A 16,463-nucleotide genomic window follows, 5' to 3' on the forward strand; every position below is an offset into this window, starting at 1 on the left:
GTCTGGAAAATGAATTGCAATATGTAGGTGTCTGTTGTTTACCAAAGCAGACTTACCAGTAATTGAACAAAAAGAATCAGACAGCTGTGAAACCAATAGTGTTACTTTGTTTGTATGAAAAGTGCTACACAAATAAAATCGTATTAATTGACAACTGCATCTTGTTTGATCATCTGCCCTGATATAATAAAGGTCCAAAAAGCAAAAGCCCAATAATTAGATAAGCCCAGACATGACATATGTCCTATAAGGCCACTTCACCACACGTGTCCCCAATGAACACAAAATAAATGAATAATATAAGCCACACAGAATAACTTGATTTAAAATTAGCCATGAAGACTGCTAACAGGAGTAAACTTGCCCAAGAGCAGCTGAAAAGGCTCATAAACAGGATTATGGATCAATAACTAATAATAAACCATTTGAAATAGGTGACTTTCTCATTAATGTTGTTTCATTTGTCTGGAGTGTGAGGGTAACTGGGGGATCCAGAGAAGAATAACTGAGATCCAGTTTTGTCTGCAGAGGCTTTTGTTACGGCTGGACTCGCTGCCTCCCTGTCTGAGTCACTTGCTCAAGCTTTGCAGCCTGTTTTACCACCGACACATAAACACCAGTGACCTGACTGTGTAGCAACCACTGCAGGGAAATGACACCTGAGAAGCCGGGTGTGGAAAGTGTAATGACGTATTGCAGGAGAGTGTCAGGATTTCAATATTTTAGCTAGATTCTCTGTCCGACTGAACTCTAAATAAATGAAGATAGAAGCATTTCAAATTATAGCTGTACTCTTAACAATAATGATAGAAGCAGTTTGAGCCAGATAAATGGCCTTCACACAAATGATTAATAATAACCTTTTCCTTCCTAGTGTTTAATCTTGAAATTAGAATGTGTGAGCGCGAGAATGTGTTTCGTTGTTTTGGTTAAATTGTTTTGAATGTCTGTACAAACAGAACGTTGTTTTGATATAGCAAGAACACAATAATCTTTTCTCCAATTGTCAACACCGTTGGCCCACATGCCATCAGCTGTGTCAAGGCCTTGGGAGCGGCTCCTTGTCACTTCCTTATTCCAATACCCAGAGGATGGCCTACGCCTGCGCACTTTCAAGGAGGAAGAACCAAGATCTACTGTTATAAAATAGACAGGCGCCGGCTGTTTGATGCGTTCTGATGGGTCTTGTGTTCTGATGCGACTTGTTGGATGCCCATTGCTTTGCTGATTGATGCTTCCTAAATAAATACTTGATTGAACAAACCGAGTTCGGCTCATCTTCTCATATTTAGGATAAACCAACACGCCTGACATGAGTCACATTGTTCTTTTGATAAATGGTTATATAGATTTCTGTGCTTGTGGAAACAGGAGGTTAACAGTTCCATGATAAATTGGCAAACTGTGTAAGGAATGACAGGAACAGATGGGTTTGGTTTTGCTTTGGTCACAGGAGACTGATGAGTTTTGATAGGATCGACAAAATTATTTAAATAATTTTTTTTTGCTGCAGAAAAGTTAACCAGAAATGACAGAATCATGCCTTGCGATGTAAAAAAAGAGTTCTGATGAGAAACAAATGTTAACACAGCTGCTTTTGGTTTTGATTACAGACTCGGGCTCTTCTCTCTGGGTGCCCGGTGCTGTCACTGAGCCTCGTGGATCTCCTGTGGATCTGTTATGTATGAGGTCTCACAGCAAGCCCAGCCCTCAGGAGACACAGCACATATCAGCCGTCCATGCTGGGTATTCTTCTCAAGGTATAAAGCTGCTGTGGTAATGTGAGCATCTTACCAGGTTAAGCGGAGAATGGGGCCTGAAGGTAAGCACCTCATCTCCAGAGCAACCAAGGACACCAAACAATGGCGTCTGACTGTCCTGGTAAACGAGAGTCCCCCGGGGACCTATGTCACTTTCTTTAGTGGTGGGAAACAGCCACAAAGTGATGGTGCTTGGTATAAAAGGCATGTGTGTGTGTGTAAACATACAATATTTATTTACTATCTTATATATATTGTTTTTGCAAGAAATAAAAATACAATGTGCCATATTTGACCTTTCGTCTTAAAAGGTGACGGACATTACAGCATCATCACTCATAAATTCTTTATTTCAAATACTCAAGACGTACTTAAAATATACATATAAGGAATTATTTGCAAAGGTTTAACTCATTGTACACAAAGTATTTAAACCACACTTAACATCCAAATATACATTGATACACGTGTTTATAATGACTTAGCTTTCGTTGTATAGGTATGCTGGTATTAAAGTGTGTGTGTGTGTGTGTGTGTGCACGTGTGCTTGTGTGTGTGTGTGTGTATGTGTGTGTGTGTGTGTGTGTGTGTGTGTGACCTGAGAAGAAACACAAAGAAGAAGTGACCAAATACAGCAGAGACATTCACACTGCTCTCTTCCTTATATGGTAACGAAGCGTGAGGCAGGGGGCGGGGCTGGTGCGTTTACGTCCTCGACGTGCTCCGGACACCCGGAAGCGTCGCAAGCTGTAACATGTCTGACTGAAGTTTGCTGTGTTTGTGTCCATCAGAGCTAAATTAAACCACATATTCTCCATTTCAGGTGAAGCCGTGTTGTGCGTGGCGCCTCCACTATGAGTGTGATCGAAACAGAACAGGTAAGGGAGCGATCAGTTAGCTGCTTTGTCGGTTTAGCTCAGCATGTTTCCTCCAAATCCTCAGGCTGGAGAAGTTTCCTGTCCTCCTGAGAGACTGTTGCTGACTTGTCTATCTTGTGTCCAGGGGCCCGTCGCCCTGAAGGAGGAGGGGAACGCACTCTTCAAGGCAGGGGACGTGAAGGGAGCTGTCCGCTGTTACACCCGAGCACTGAAGCTGAGTGACAGCCCGGCGGAGAAGGCTGTGCTGCACCGCAACCGCTCCGCCTGCTACCTCAAGCTGGAGGAGAACAGCAAGGCAGAGGCTGATGCATCCAAAGGTGGGACACATACCTGCAGAGGACACTGTGCAGGTCTTTAGATTAGAAGAGTGTGAAGGGACGGTGGAGCTAAGCCTGCAGCAAAGCCCACTTTTACCTAGTTTCCAAGAATCTACCCATCCAGATAGTTAAGGTTTGGTCTGTGCCACATAAACATCCTGAGGTAGTGTTGCACATATAATAGGCAGAGGTAATCATGATAATGCAAACTTGGTCTACAACGAACTGTCTTTTCTGTGATTGAAGAAAGTACTCCAAACAACTGTGTACAATAATATTGTCTTTTGCACACTCAGTCTACATATTCTTACACTCATAGTATGTTATATATCTATTGTATCGCCAAATACTTATATTTATACCCGTACTATATATCATATATTATATCATACTCTTTATATATTCTTTGTATATATAAGTCTATATACACATATTTATACATGTGTACATGTTGTTATTATTATTATTATATTTTACTATTATTATTATTATATATACTGTTGCTGCTATTATTACTATATACTGCTATTATATTGGTATAATTACTTTCATATATAAATATATATTATATACTATATATACTGTACTATTTTTTATATACTGTCTAACAATAACATTACCATCATATCATCAGTACTATTACCATCATCTGCCACTGCACCTTATCTACCCATTTATCTTGTGTTTCTGTTTTTATTCTTTCTACCGCAATATTTTATATTTTATATTTTATTTTTTATATTTTATTTTTTATTCTAATGTATTGTATTTTATTGTATTCAAATGTACCGGCTGCTATGACGACGTAGTATTATATATATGTTTTCTTATAAAAAATATTCATGAGTCATGTTTGCCTCTCTTTTCAGCTCTTGATACTGACCCTGGGGATGTGAAAGCCCGGTTCCGGAGAGCTCAGGCTTTTCAGAAACTCAGTCGGTTTGACCAGGCCTTTCTGGATGCTCAGAGGTGTGCTCAGCTTGAGCCCAAAAACAAAGCCTTCCAGGATCTGCTCAGACAGCTCGGAGCACAAATCCACCAGAAGGTGATATGACGTTTTAATGAGGTGGATGAAGGATTGTGGAGGTCTTGTATTTGGAGCTGGACACTGAGGAGCAGCCCCTTATTGATTTATTTTCTCTTAATCCTGTAGTCGAGAGAGCTAAATTCCACAGATGCACGAGTGCAGCAGATGTTCGCCCTCCTTTTAGATGCCTCCGCGAAAGACTCAGATCGACAGAAGGTAAGAATGGCTCATAAGGCAGAGTCCTAATTTATTTCCCTTCTTTTCTCTAAAAGTGTTTAAATTGTTCTTCTTTTATCTTCAATTTCAGGCTGCTCAGAACCTGGTGGTGTTATCTCGAGAAGATGCTGGAGCTGAGCAGATCTTCCGTAATGACGGCGTGAAGCTGATTCAGAAACTGCTTGTGTCGAAGCAGGAGGAGGTGGTCCTCTCAGCTCTGAGGACTCTGGTTGGTTTGTGCACTGGCCATCAGTCCAGAGTAAGTGTAATTATGTCTTCTCAAAATATTCATTGCAACATTTTTAGCAGGGATGTGAACCTGTATTTTATTCCATAAAACATGAGATATATTCATAAGATGCCCTTCTTATTTGTATTAATGTTTCTTTACATATTCCTACATTATTGTTTCTTTTCATGGTTTATCTGCTTTGCCACAACTTATCAGCAGATGTTCACATATATATTTATCAAGGTTCCTGTCTGTGAGGAGATCCTATCCACTGTGCTAATAGCCCACACTCAATTTCTTTGCTGTTCTTCAGTGCTGAAGTATGTTGTTCTATCTCCAGACTATGGCGATTGTGAATGAGCTGGGAATGGAGCAGCTGTGCACAGTAATGGGATCAGGGGCCTCCACTGTGTCTCTGGCTGCCTGCCACCTGCTGCAGGTGATGTTTGAGGCTTTAACAGAGGGCATGAACAGAGAGATCAGGGGGAAAGATGAAGCCATACTTCCTGGTGAGTTTGGACTTGAATCGTGTTTATATTCATATTTGTGTTTATTAGCTTTCTGTCCTGTGCTTTCAAAGGCAATTGACTTTGTGAATTTGACACAGAACCCTCCAAGGAGCTACGATCAATGTTGAAGCATCTATTGGGAATGCTTCCAGCACCTAATGTGTCAGGACCAGGCAGAGACAGCGCCATCAACCTCCTGGTCAAACAAGTACCCCGCAAGTCTTTGAAAAATCCTGACAACTCCCTCACACTATGGGTGATAGACCAGGGTAAGAAACATACACTCATTAGATAAACTAATTCTTTCAACCTTGTGCTTTGAGGGAAACAAAATAGCAATAGAGTTTTTCGTTAGAATTGCAGTAAGAAGGAGTAGATGTTTTTTAAAAACTTTTTTCATATGTCTAATGAAAATTTGGCCTTGGCTCAGCTATTCCAAGCCCTTGACATTCGGTCACCAGTTTTATCTGGCATCGCTGCAGCTGGATTAATGATGTCCTCGTCCTCCTACAGGACTTAAGAAGATCCTTGAGGTGGCTGGGACAGTCGCTGAGCTCGCACAAGGACCACCTCTCACAGACAACTCCCACATGAGCTGCTCCGTCCTGCTCAGCAAACTCTACGATGACCTACAGAGTGACAAGGAGAGGGAGAACTTCAATAAACTATGTGAAGAATACGTGCAGTGAGTTAACCACTGAAGCCTGCTATTCAAAAAATAACACGAAAACAAAAAATAGTTATTGTATCCCATTAGCCCAAAAATTGCATCCTATGAATGATTTTCCTCCTCTGATAATTTTCTGGGTAGGCAGTACTTCAGCCGACCCGGCCTAGATGCCAAGTTGCGAGCCATCCAGACAGTGTCGGTGCTTCTCCAAGGGCCGAGCGACGTGGGTAACAGAACCCTGGAGATGTCAGGCTTGATGGACGCAGTGATTTCTCTGTGTGCCTCCGAAGATGTAATACACCAGCAAGTAGCAGTGGAGTCTGTTATACATGCTGCAGGCAAGGCCAAGAGAGCCTCCTTCATCACAACCAACGGAGTGGCACTTCTGAAGGACCTCTACAAGAAGAGCGAGAATGACAGGATACGAGTGAGAGCCCTTGTGGTAAGTCCCGCATGTGGCTGGATTTGAGATCTTCTTTCATAAAATATCAAAGTTAACGCTTTCATGTGGCCTATTTCACAGGGTTTGTGCAAACTTGGATCAGCAGGAGGGACTGATTTCAGTATGAAGCAGTTTGCAGAGGGATCCACACTGAAACTTGCTAAGCAGTGCAGGAAGTATGTACTGTGTCTTGACGTTGAATAATTAAACTGGGTTAAGATTCCGAGAAGTGCGTCATGCGTTTGTCTGTATTGTTGAATAACAAGACAAAAAACAAAGGAATGGATTCTTTGTTTTGGAATAAGAAGCAAGCTGCACCTCTCTCTCTCTGTGTTAGGTGGCTGTGTAATGAGTCTCTGCCCCCCACCTCCCGCCGGTGGTCTGTGGAAGGTCTCGCCTACCTCACCTTTGATGCTGATGTGAAGGAAGACTTTGTGGAAGACAAGAGCGCTTTGCTGGCCATGTTTGAACTGGCAAAGGTTGGCTACTTGTGATGCATGCTCTTTAAAATGCATTCTTAAAGACAGACTCCTCTTAAAAAAAGGGGTATATTTGTGACAGCCATGTTTTTCTTTATGTTTCTACAGTCGGAGGATAAGACTGTGCTCTTCGCTGTGGGCTCCACATTAGTGAATTGCACCAACAGCTACGAAGTAGAGAAGCCGGATCCTCAGATGGTGGAGCTGGCCAAGTATGCCAAGCAGCATGTGCCTGAGGAGCACCCCAAGGTGCTGCTGACATACTCCCTTTTTGTAGATGTAGATTTAACATTACAGGGTGTTCCTTCAGTGCTGCACAGTAGCTCCACTGCTCAAACTTCAACCTCTTTCTTTAGCTTTTCTTAAAATGTATGTTACCTGCATATTTTGTAACGTTTGTATGTTTTACTTGAACCTTTTTGTCTGTTCACGTGTCAGGATGCACCTGCCTATGTTGAGAAAAGGCTGGGGAAGCTGTTGGAGTCTGGCGTAGTATCTGCGTTGGTGTGTATGGTCAAACAGGAGAGTCCCGCCCTCACTGAGGCTTGTAGAGAGTGCATCGCCAGGTAGGAAAACGGCAGTGTGCCTGTTTTTTTGCTCACTGTTCTCTCTGTAGAATTGCTCTTAATGCCCTTTTTCACTGCAGGGTGTTCTTGGCTTTGGTGGAACGACAGGAAGACAGAGGCACAGTGGTGGCGCAGGGTGGAGGAAAGGTAGACGCACGATGATAGATTTACATTAGTTGAGTCTGTGCACTTACCTGGATACTTTGCTATTGGAGTTTTATATGACGCAGTTTTACTGTTTTCTCACCCAGGCTCTGATCCCATTGGCAAGCGACAACACAGGTTTAGGGAAAATCAAAGCAGCACAAGCCCTGGCAAAAATAACCATCACATCTAACCCAGAAATTGCCTTTCCAGGAGAAAGGGTAAGGATAAATTGAAATTGGTTTCTCTTAAATGATAAATGTATAATGTCTTTCTAAACCATTGTTCTTTTTAATGTTTGTAGATCTATGAGGTGATACGACCACTTGCCAGTCTCCTAAACCTTGAATGCACGCTGCTGCAGAACTTTGAGTCACTCATGGCTCTCACCAACCTGGCCGGCATCAGCGATAGACTCAGGTTGGCCACTAGGGGGAAGTCTCTCCAAATAATACATGTACAAAACGGGTCAGCTATAGTATGGGCATGATAACAGAATTATTAGCAAATCCAAATCTCATATGAATTATTTTTCTACAATGTATGAAAAAAAAAAGTACATATTAATGCTATTTAAACTTTTAATCACACTGGATCCTAGTTTGTCTCATACAGCTAAAATGCTATCAAATTTTGTATTGATCCTATATTTGATTAGATCAAAACTTCTCTTTGTTTTTCATGTATCTCTAATTCTGACATCACAAATGCATATCATTTCTTAGATTAGTAACTGTTTGTATTGATAACTTATATTGTTTCACAGACAAAAGATCATAAAAGAGAAGGCTGTGCAAAAAGTTGAAGGCTTTATGTTTGAAGAGCACGAGCTGGTCCGAGCCTCTGCCACAGAGTGCATGTGTAATTTGGTTTTAAGCACAGAGGTAAGATGCATTATATTGAAAATACATATTTGGCAAAAATTTATTAAAATGTGAAGCTAACAGCAATGGGTATTTGGTGTGTCCTCAGGTGCAGAAGATGTACCTGGCAACAGGGAACGATCGCCTGAAGCTGCTTGTTCTCTACAGCGGAGAGGAGGACGAGAGGCTGCGGAAAGCTGCTGCAGGAACTCTGGCCATGCTGACCGCTGAGCAGCCTGAGCTCTGTGCCCGCATCCCTGGAACAGTAAGTACACCACTGCAGCAGTTCACTGCCACAACACTTAAATCAAGTCCAAACCGTCACATACTACAAAAGCTAATTTTTTTTATATTTTGGCTCACATTACTTCCTGTCGTCCTCAGACCACCCACTGGCTTGAGATCATACAGGCGCTGCTGCTCAGTGATATATCTGACCTCCGTCATCGCGGCGCGGTCATCGTTCAGAACATGATGCAGGCGGAGAAGAGCCTGGCTGAGACACTCATGGAGAGTGAGGCTCTGGAGATCCTGACTGTCCTGGCAAAGGGAGGAGAAGGCATACCGGAGCCCATTATAAAGGTCGCTCAGAACTGTCTGGACAAAGCTGTGGAGTACGGCATCATCAGAAGCAGGGAGGGGCGGGAAAAGAACTGAACTCTGAAAACACTGCTGCTGTGTGGGGATGTGCCTTGAGAGTTACAGTATGTGGGACCAGTGAAGTCATATTCACTTTTGCAGGAGATCGGTTATTTGTTTGGAATAGATAAAGGCTCATCTTAAAGTGCGAATTTGTCAAAAGGCAATAATGAATTTATTTAAAATCATATATTGGATAAAAAAACTGACATATTCTAATGTGGCTATTCTATGAGCTTTGACTGCCGTTGACATTATATCTTTATCACTGATTGTATCCATCGTCATGACAAGTACAATCCTGCACTTCCAGCTATCGTGCAAAATCAACTTGAAAAACAACGAAGTGTAATTTTATACATTCTTTACTTAAGATTGTAGTTTTTATACCTGTGTTATTGTTATTCCACAAATATTCTCTGTCTTTTTATTTCACATTGTTCACACTACTTTACTGTTTTTTTTTTTATTATGTTTGACCTATAAAGACCAAAACATTTCATTTTGAATAATTCACTTAATAGTGTGCAGTGTTTTCATTTTTAATTCACTACATTCCCACAACTTTAACTGTTTAATAAATTCATATCTGTACCTTAAGAATATTGTCACTTCCTCTCTTTGTAGGCACTTCCAAAGCATGAATGTTGAATCGACTGTATATGAAATATATGTATAAAGATTATGATAAAGCACTTAATCATAACATACATTATCTCAGGGCAATATACATCGTAATACTATACAGTATAAAGAAACCCAACAGTTGAATGAGCATGACGACAACAAACTTCCTTAGGTTGATGGAAAAGGGGAGAGATGATAGAAAGAGGGAGAGAGGGAGAAAGGGAGAGAGACCAGTTGTGTAACCATCATACTTAACATATGTTAGACTGGTTGTTGTTATTGATGATAGCAGCCTCAGATAATATTAGAAGTACTACTAATAATTGTTGTTATTATGACAATTGTTAGTTCTCTCAGAGTTGAATGTAGATCTATCAAGCAGCTCTTCACATCAGTGCGCATGCGCTGTAAGTCGCCGCGCAGCGCCACCTTCCACGCGGTTCAAACGTTGCGGGTAACTTCGCTGCCACGGATCAGCTGCGGCAGTTTCCGCAATAAACAAACGGAGGCGACGCGTTTTTCAATGCGGTGGTTTGGATTTGGCTTCAACGCGTTTGGACAAATATGTGACCGCGGGAGATTGAGTGAAGCGGCCGGAAGCGACGTCACTGAGGAAATCAAAGTGCTCCGTCCAACTGAGCTCGACTCCTGCTGCTGCTCCAAGATCAGTGGAGTCAGGGCGAGCTGGAGTCGAAGAGCGACTGTGCACGAGGACGGTGAGACTGACACAGAGATACTGACACATAGGAGCTGACACAGAGATACTGATACAGGAAGCATAACAAACACTCTTAATATGGCTGTTAACTCCAAAGATTGCTCTGTGTGTGTGTCTTTGTGTGTCTGTGTGTGTGTTAGGTGACAGCTGTGTGTGTGTGGCAGGGTTCGATGCAGCCTCCTCCTCTCAGTCCTGTGGTGTTTCACTGAGCCTTGGCTGTAAAGATGCCTCCATCAGCGAACAGCACCTGACCCTTGCTTTCCCCGACAGGATCGAGTCCTGGGACCTGCAGAAGAAAGACAAGACTCCATCATGGAGCACGGAAACAAACACCCAATCGGAGGGCAGCTCTGGTTGTGTGTATTTTAATATCTCGTACATAAACAGGTTTATAACTTGACCTGTCAGAGGCTCAACAGTAAACATCTGGCTGCTGTCTTACTCCAGGTCCACTCCTGAATCTCCCATTGGTCCCTGGTGGCTATATGGCAACCAAACCTCCTCTCTTCCGCTCCCTGTCACCTCACCTGAAAGCAAAGAGTCTGGCTCTGGGAGGAGATCATGCCGTCCTCCTGTGTGCCTCCGGAGCCGTGTTCACGTGGGGACTGGGCAGGTAGAGCGAACACTCACATGCACGTCGTCTTCATTTACAACTGCAGGTGCACCCTTCTGAAAATCTTGATGTTTGGTGCATGTTTGTGTTTGATTTAAAAGTCACGGTCAGCTGGGACACGGCGGCCTCACCTCTGAGGAGGAGCCCAGGGCAGTGGAGGCCCTCTGGGGGATGACCATGAGCGCTGTCGCTGCAGGAGGCTGGCACTCTGTCGCCATTAGTGGTACATGTTCTAAAAAAAGATGTATGCAGTGAAAAGAGTTACGACCCCTTCAACTTTGGATAAGAAAAACCTCTGATGACCTTTTCTTCACAGATGGCGGTGACCTTTACCTGTGGGGCTGGAATGAGAGCGGTCAGATCGGACTTCCATCACGAGGTCTGAGGAAAACGATGCAGCAGCAGAGTAGCCAACAAGCAGGTCTGTCCGTCTCCTTCAGGAATGTGAAATAAAGTTTCACTCCAAAACACGATCCTCTTATATTTCTTCTTGCCTGAAGTGACGTCCATAAATCCAAAGATTTTCATCCTATCTGCTGAGGTTCGCTTTGAATCTCTGAACAATAGGACAACAAATATTGGACCTGGTGGATATATTATATTTCATAAACTAAATGACATGAAACATTACTTTACTGTGGAGAGCTACAGCTGATCTCACGCCCCTACAGTCTGTTTAAATTAAAGAATGTCAGGTACAGGTATGGCAAAGGCTTTAGCATTCATGGATGAACCACCGCTATGACTCTAATATAACGTCCTGTTCAGTACTGTGCTGGTTTGCCACTTAAGCGTGATATTGTCATGCTAATAGCCGGGTTTCATTGACTGTATTGAACAGGAGCTTTGTGCCAAGACGCTGATGTGAAGAGTGGTGAAGATCCACAGGAGGGAGAGAAACACGAGGACGTATTCATATCCATCCAGGCTTTCCCGGCTCTGCTGGACGTCACCCTGTCTTGTGAAATCAGGACAGTCAGCTGCGGCTCCCGTCACACAGCTGCTGTGACAAGTAAGGACTCTTGTGACAGCCTGTGTATTAAATTGCTTTGCATTTCTTGATAAGTCATATTAATCTCTGATTTTCTCATTTCAGCCACAGGGGACCTCTACACTTGGGGCTGGGGTAGGTTTGAATTCGGAACCTGACTCATGAATACATTGTATTGTCTGTGAAACTGGTCGTTGCCGCTGCTGCAGTGTTAACAATCCCCTGACCAACTCTCCTTCTTTTACCATTTCAGGAGAATACGGTCAACTCGGACATCAGACGTTAATCAGTTCCGATGAGCCCCAGTGTGTGGAGTTCTTCAGGGAGCAGCAGATGCGTGTGGTTGATGTGGTGTGTGGGACGTGGAACACTTTTGCTGCTGTTATAAAGGAGGAAGTCCCAACCTCTTAAAATTACAAAGGAATCTCCCTCATAAACATGAACAGTGGACTTTGAACAAGATATCGGGAAGTGTAGGCTCTCACATGACAAACCTTAAGACTTGAGATTAAATATATTTTGTAATACAAACGTGTTGTTTGTTTGTTTGTATGAAAAACTTTGATAATTCTGTACTTTTGGTAAAACTTTTAATTATTTACAGGTATTTAAAAAATCTGCTTTTTAAATTTTAAAAACAATACATAAAAACAGTTAAGGCAATAAAATCCAGAGGTGAATATAATTTAAGGCAAATATTAAATTGTTGTAATGTGAAGGAAAGGGGATATGCATCTCCGCAGCCCTCTAGAGGTCTTCACAGGACAATCTTGAAAGAACTGTGGAGAAATCCAAATGTAAGGTTACAGTTAAAGAGGGAAAAAAATGGGTAAAATAACATATGTAACAATAATTAATAGTTTGATTTGTTATCTTACCTGACAAAGTCTGGTGATCTTGAAATCACATGCTGAAACTCAGAGAGGTTCACAGTTCCGTCCTTGTCAATGTCGGACTCTTCAAGGATCTGAAAAAGGGAAGAAACTGAATCCACTGTCTTCAGCCTTCATCTAAAATTGCTTTCACACATTTCAATTCAAATAACTTCATCAATCCCACAGGGGGTTATTCATTTGGAACAGCTTGTAGAAACAAAACAAACACAGCGAGGTACAAATAAGTATAAGACAAATTAATAACAGTACAAAAAGTTAAAAAGTGGATAAAACGATAAGCTACAGAAAAGGAAATGGTTTAAAAGATCGATACATACTGTTTAAACATGATCGCAGATGGGATAAAGATTTAGAGTAGCAGCTATTTTTCCAAAGAGGATAAACGTAACGATATCCTCATGGTAACAAGGAAACCTCACTAGAACATGTTCGGAAGACAATACACTCTGTGCTCTCCGAAGGATTTGCTGATGACAAAAGGAACTTTTCATTTCACGTTAGTGACCTTAGAGCAGTTTTTAACCACAGGCTGTTTCCGTCTTAAACTATGAGACTGTGAAACCACCAGCAGATGAGAGAGAAACACAGGAGATGCCCACTAGATGTCCAAACAGGGCTGGCAGAGAAGGACTCTAGTTCGCAGTGCAGGACAATTTTTTAGCTGCCCACATTTCACGATAGCCTCGGTGTTCATTTCAGATTTAATGCGTCAGTGAACTCACATTGCTGATGAGCTGTCGCATTTCCTCTGAGGTCAGTCTCGTGTCATCAGTCTCCCCGGTCAGACAGTTAACCAGCTTCTCCAGATCGCCACAATCAAGGGTTCCATCATCGTCAAAGTCTAAAACAATATATCACTGTAGTTATTACACCGATTTCCTAACCTTACATCAATTACCAGCAATGTGTTTTAATTGAGTTATTTACCAAATATGCGGAAGGCGTAGTGGGATTTGATCTCCAGTGTAGCAGAGTCACTGAAGGCACTCAAAAGATCCAGAAAGTCCTCAAAGGTGAGGCTTCCATTTTTGATATCAGACGTTGAAAACACATGGCAGATTCTGTTCCTGAAAGGGTTGGACTGGGACAGGAACAAGTACAAGGGTCAATGTGGTTTATGAGCACTTCAGCGTCTTCTTCCAGAACACACAAAAGTGCACAACAACCTTGGTTAAACAGCGCAAATAAACCATGAAGAAGTCCACATAACATCCATAAATCCTCTTTTTAACCCCTTGAATGTGTGTTTACCTTGAGTTCTTGCAAAGTAAGGATAGTCTCCATTGGGACCCGGATGTTTTGAAGGTCTCTCTCATCTTTAGTGAGCAGTTCAGAGAATTTCTTGTGAGCTCTGATTATGAGAAAAAGGGCAATATTTAAGAATTCATGGCAACCAGCACTGATAGATTGATGGACATGATTTGTTATTATTGGTAACATGTTGCATGAAGCTGCTCACTTACAGGAGGATTTCTTGTTTTGTCAGGAATGTCAGCTCCTGTGAGGAAAAGGATTAACAGAATTAAAGCAGTCACAGATTAACACCAAACACTTACAAGTCAATAATTTTATGAGTTGATTTCCTATATCCTGTTTATATATACATTTCCTCTATCTTTCTATTGCCTGTCAATCCATGATATTAGCAGCATTAGCTTCCACTTAACAAGATTATTTACGAGTGCCCTCAAAGTTTAATTTTACTTCAACATCAACAACTACCGACGACAGATAAATCACCTGGTGACAAGGCTTTAATGGTTTTCTTTAGCTTCATAGCATTAAGCTAAGATAGTTTTAACGTTGCGTGGAAAAAGCAGCTCGCAGGTTTACACAACTCGTTTTACTTCCGTGACACGATAACACCAGTTTCATGACGTTGCTTCGGGCACTTACTTGGTATTCTGCGAGCCGGTCCTTCCCAATTTGACTTGCAGTAGTTCCCATGGCGAGTTTTTCGACTTAGACTTTCTTTAAAACTAAACTACTTCTAGTTGCTTTTGTATCGTTTACTTCCGGTTTCTGCTCGGCCCATTCCTCTTCCCTGTGTTCAGCTACGTAACGGTCTCCACGGTGACGCAATGTCAACAACAGCCGCCTCCAACAGGCGACGTGTAAACTAACACAGCAAATATAAATAAACAAATTATTTCATATTCATCCCACATTATATGCTTTAACATCACATTTTTGTAGCAATTTCTCCTAAAAAAATATAAAATGATCCTTTATTCCTCCCACAATGGGGTTATGTGCTGTTGTAATAGGGAAAATTAATATATAGACATTGTCAAAAGTAATAAATAAGTAAACGTGCAATATAAGAGCAAGGAGATATAAAATTTAAATATGAACTGGGGTACTCCTGTGCAGTAACTCTAAATGCAGCCTGTTGCATGAAATGTTCAGATTTCCTTTGTGTCCTGACCTGAGTAGAGATGGCATCTCTATGTTTATGTCCAGGTATTTGTTACCACTTGAACTGATGAGCTGTTGCATTGTATAAAAACAAGTTAATTATTTCATCTCACTGCTCCCATGTTTCCTTTTGTTCTTCTACTCCCACATGTTTACAGACATCTTTAAACTGTATCGTTATGTCATATGATTACATATTTTTGTGGCCAAAATGAACAAACTGTAAAAAATATATATAAACTAAATATAAGAAAAATTAAATTGAATTAAATAAAAATTAAATTAAATTAATCCTACGCAGTCCACTTCTGCGCAGGAGGTGCGAATTTGAACATGTTAAAGCCCTCAAAAAGCCAATTCATTTGCCTGAATAATAATAATAATAATCCTTACAATTTCAATAGTCTGTCAGTGCCAGTCAGTGCTCGGGCCCTAAATATAACATTTTAATCATCATATATACAATGTGAGCATAATATGTGTACCGCATTTCACATTCTAGCCATTGAATTGCACATATAGGAATTGGTATTAAATGGATAATAAATATGTAAACAAAAATATCAAAGAAAAAAGAAAGTCTCCAGTCTTTACTTTTCACAATTTATTTGTGTATGTATAATTACCTATACCAATATTACACATTTTCAAAAAATAACAGAGACTTGTAGGTCAAAACTTGTCTCATATCATATATTGATTATCTATCTATCTATCTATCTATCTATCTATCTATCTATCTATCTATCTATCTATCTATCTATCTATCTATCTATCAAATTATTTAACTATCTATAGACTATATTCACATTGTTTATAAAGAGTATGTAAGATATTGATATTGTTTGTAACCGATTTGATTTAAATTGTTCAGTAAATTATAAGAAACTTTATATTGGCCAATTAAAAACAACACTGTATAAATGAGAAAGTACAGAATGCAAAGTACAGAGAAACCAAAATAATAAAAGCATCACAGATATGATCCAAAACTAAATGGTTTGTGAGTGTGATCACAATCAATATCCTCAGTGAATCGTCATATAAATGACTTGACAGGACAGATGAAGAATCTGACCTTCAGCTTTGTTTCCTAGCAGATATTTGTTAGGAGGAAACAACACGTGTCTTGTCTGGTGAATGAATTAAACTTCACAAACTAAAATTAGTAGTGATGGGCCACGCCGCTACTAACGCAAGGTGCCGACGTTCCATCGCCGGTGATTCATGGGAGGCAAACACCACAGCTAACTTTGGCTAAAGCTAAAGCTAACATCTCTGTCTCTTACTTTAAATTACCCACAGAGTGAGCACGTGGGCTTTTCTCACTCCTGAAGAACACTCTGACATTAACTTGGAGAAAAATTATACTTTGAAAGAGCTGCAGGTTTAACCGGAGCAAACGTTAGCTTGATAAATATTAGGGTATTTAGCTAGGCAGCTAATTCGTTAGCACTG

General features: G+C 41.1%; 3 protein-coding genes across 3 annotated transcripts; 2 read left to right on the top strand and 1 right to left on the bottom strand.

Moving 5' to 3' along the window:
* The first annotated feature begins 2,477 nt into the window (after window positions 1-2,477).
* Window positions 2,478-9,345, top strand: unc45a (unc-45 myosin chaperone A). Its single transcript, XM_053426223.1, has 19 exons — window positions 2,478-2,638; window positions 2,763-2,955; window positions 3,825-4,000; window positions 4,109-4,198; window positions 4,290-4,457; window positions 4,771-4,939; window positions 5,038-5,208; window positions 5,453-5,624; window positions 5,751-6,051; window positions 6,133-6,227; window positions 6,389-6,530; window positions 6,639-6,779; window positions 6,969-7,096; window positions 7,177-7,243; window positions 7,348-7,461; window positions 7,545-7,660; window positions 8,007-8,124; window positions 8,213-8,368; window positions 8,488-9,345. The coding sequence occupies exons 1-19, from the start codon at window positions 2,615-2,617 to the stop codon at window positions 8,758-8,760; spliced, it is 2,814 nt and encodes a 937-aa protein (XP_053282198.1). The 5' UTR covers window positions 2,478-2,614; the 3' UTR covers window positions 8,761-9,345.
* Window positions 9,346-9,799: 454 nt separating this feature from the next.
* Window positions 9,800-12,222, top strand: LOC128444229 (RCC1 domain-containing protein 1). The gene is made up of 8 exons (XM_053426569.1): window positions 9,800-10,085; window positions 10,228-10,443; window positions 10,535-10,700; window positions 10,802-10,923; window positions 11,017-11,121; window positions 11,542-11,712; window positions 11,797-11,826; window positions 11,945-12,222. The coding sequence occupies exons 1-8, from the start codon at window positions 9,893-9,895 to the stop codon at window positions 12,100-12,102; spliced, it is 1,161 nt and encodes a 386-aa protein (XP_053282544.1). The 5' UTR covers window positions 9,800-9,892; the 3' UTR covers window positions 12,103-12,222.
* A 37-nt stretch (window positions 12,223-12,259) lies between these two features.
* LOC128444230 (calcium and integrin-binding protein 1) lies at window positions 12,260-14,651 on the bottom strand. The gene is made up of 7 exons (XM_053426571.1): window positions 14,484-14,651; window positions 14,051-14,085; window positions 13,839-13,938; window positions 13,515-13,668; window positions 13,310-13,428; window positions 12,570-12,658; window positions 12,260-12,470 (listed from the first exon to the last, which is right to left on the bottom strand). The coding sequence occupies exons 1-7, from the start codon at window positions 14,532-14,534 to the stop codon at window positions 12,449-12,451; spliced, it is 570 nt and encodes a 189-aa protein (XP_053282546.1). The 5' UTR covers window positions 14,535-14,651; the 3' UTR covers window positions 12,260-12,448.
* Window positions 14,652-16,463: the final 1,812 nt, after the last annotated feature.

This window comes from Pleuronectes platessa, chromosome 7 (assembly GCF_947347685.1).
Source record: "Pleuronectes platessa chromosome 7, fPlePla1.1, whole genome shotgun sequence".
In the NCBI taxonomy this organism is placed as follows: Eukaryota; Metazoa; Chordata; class Actinopteri; order Pleuronectiformes; family Pleuronectidae; genus Pleuronectes; species Pleuronectes platessa.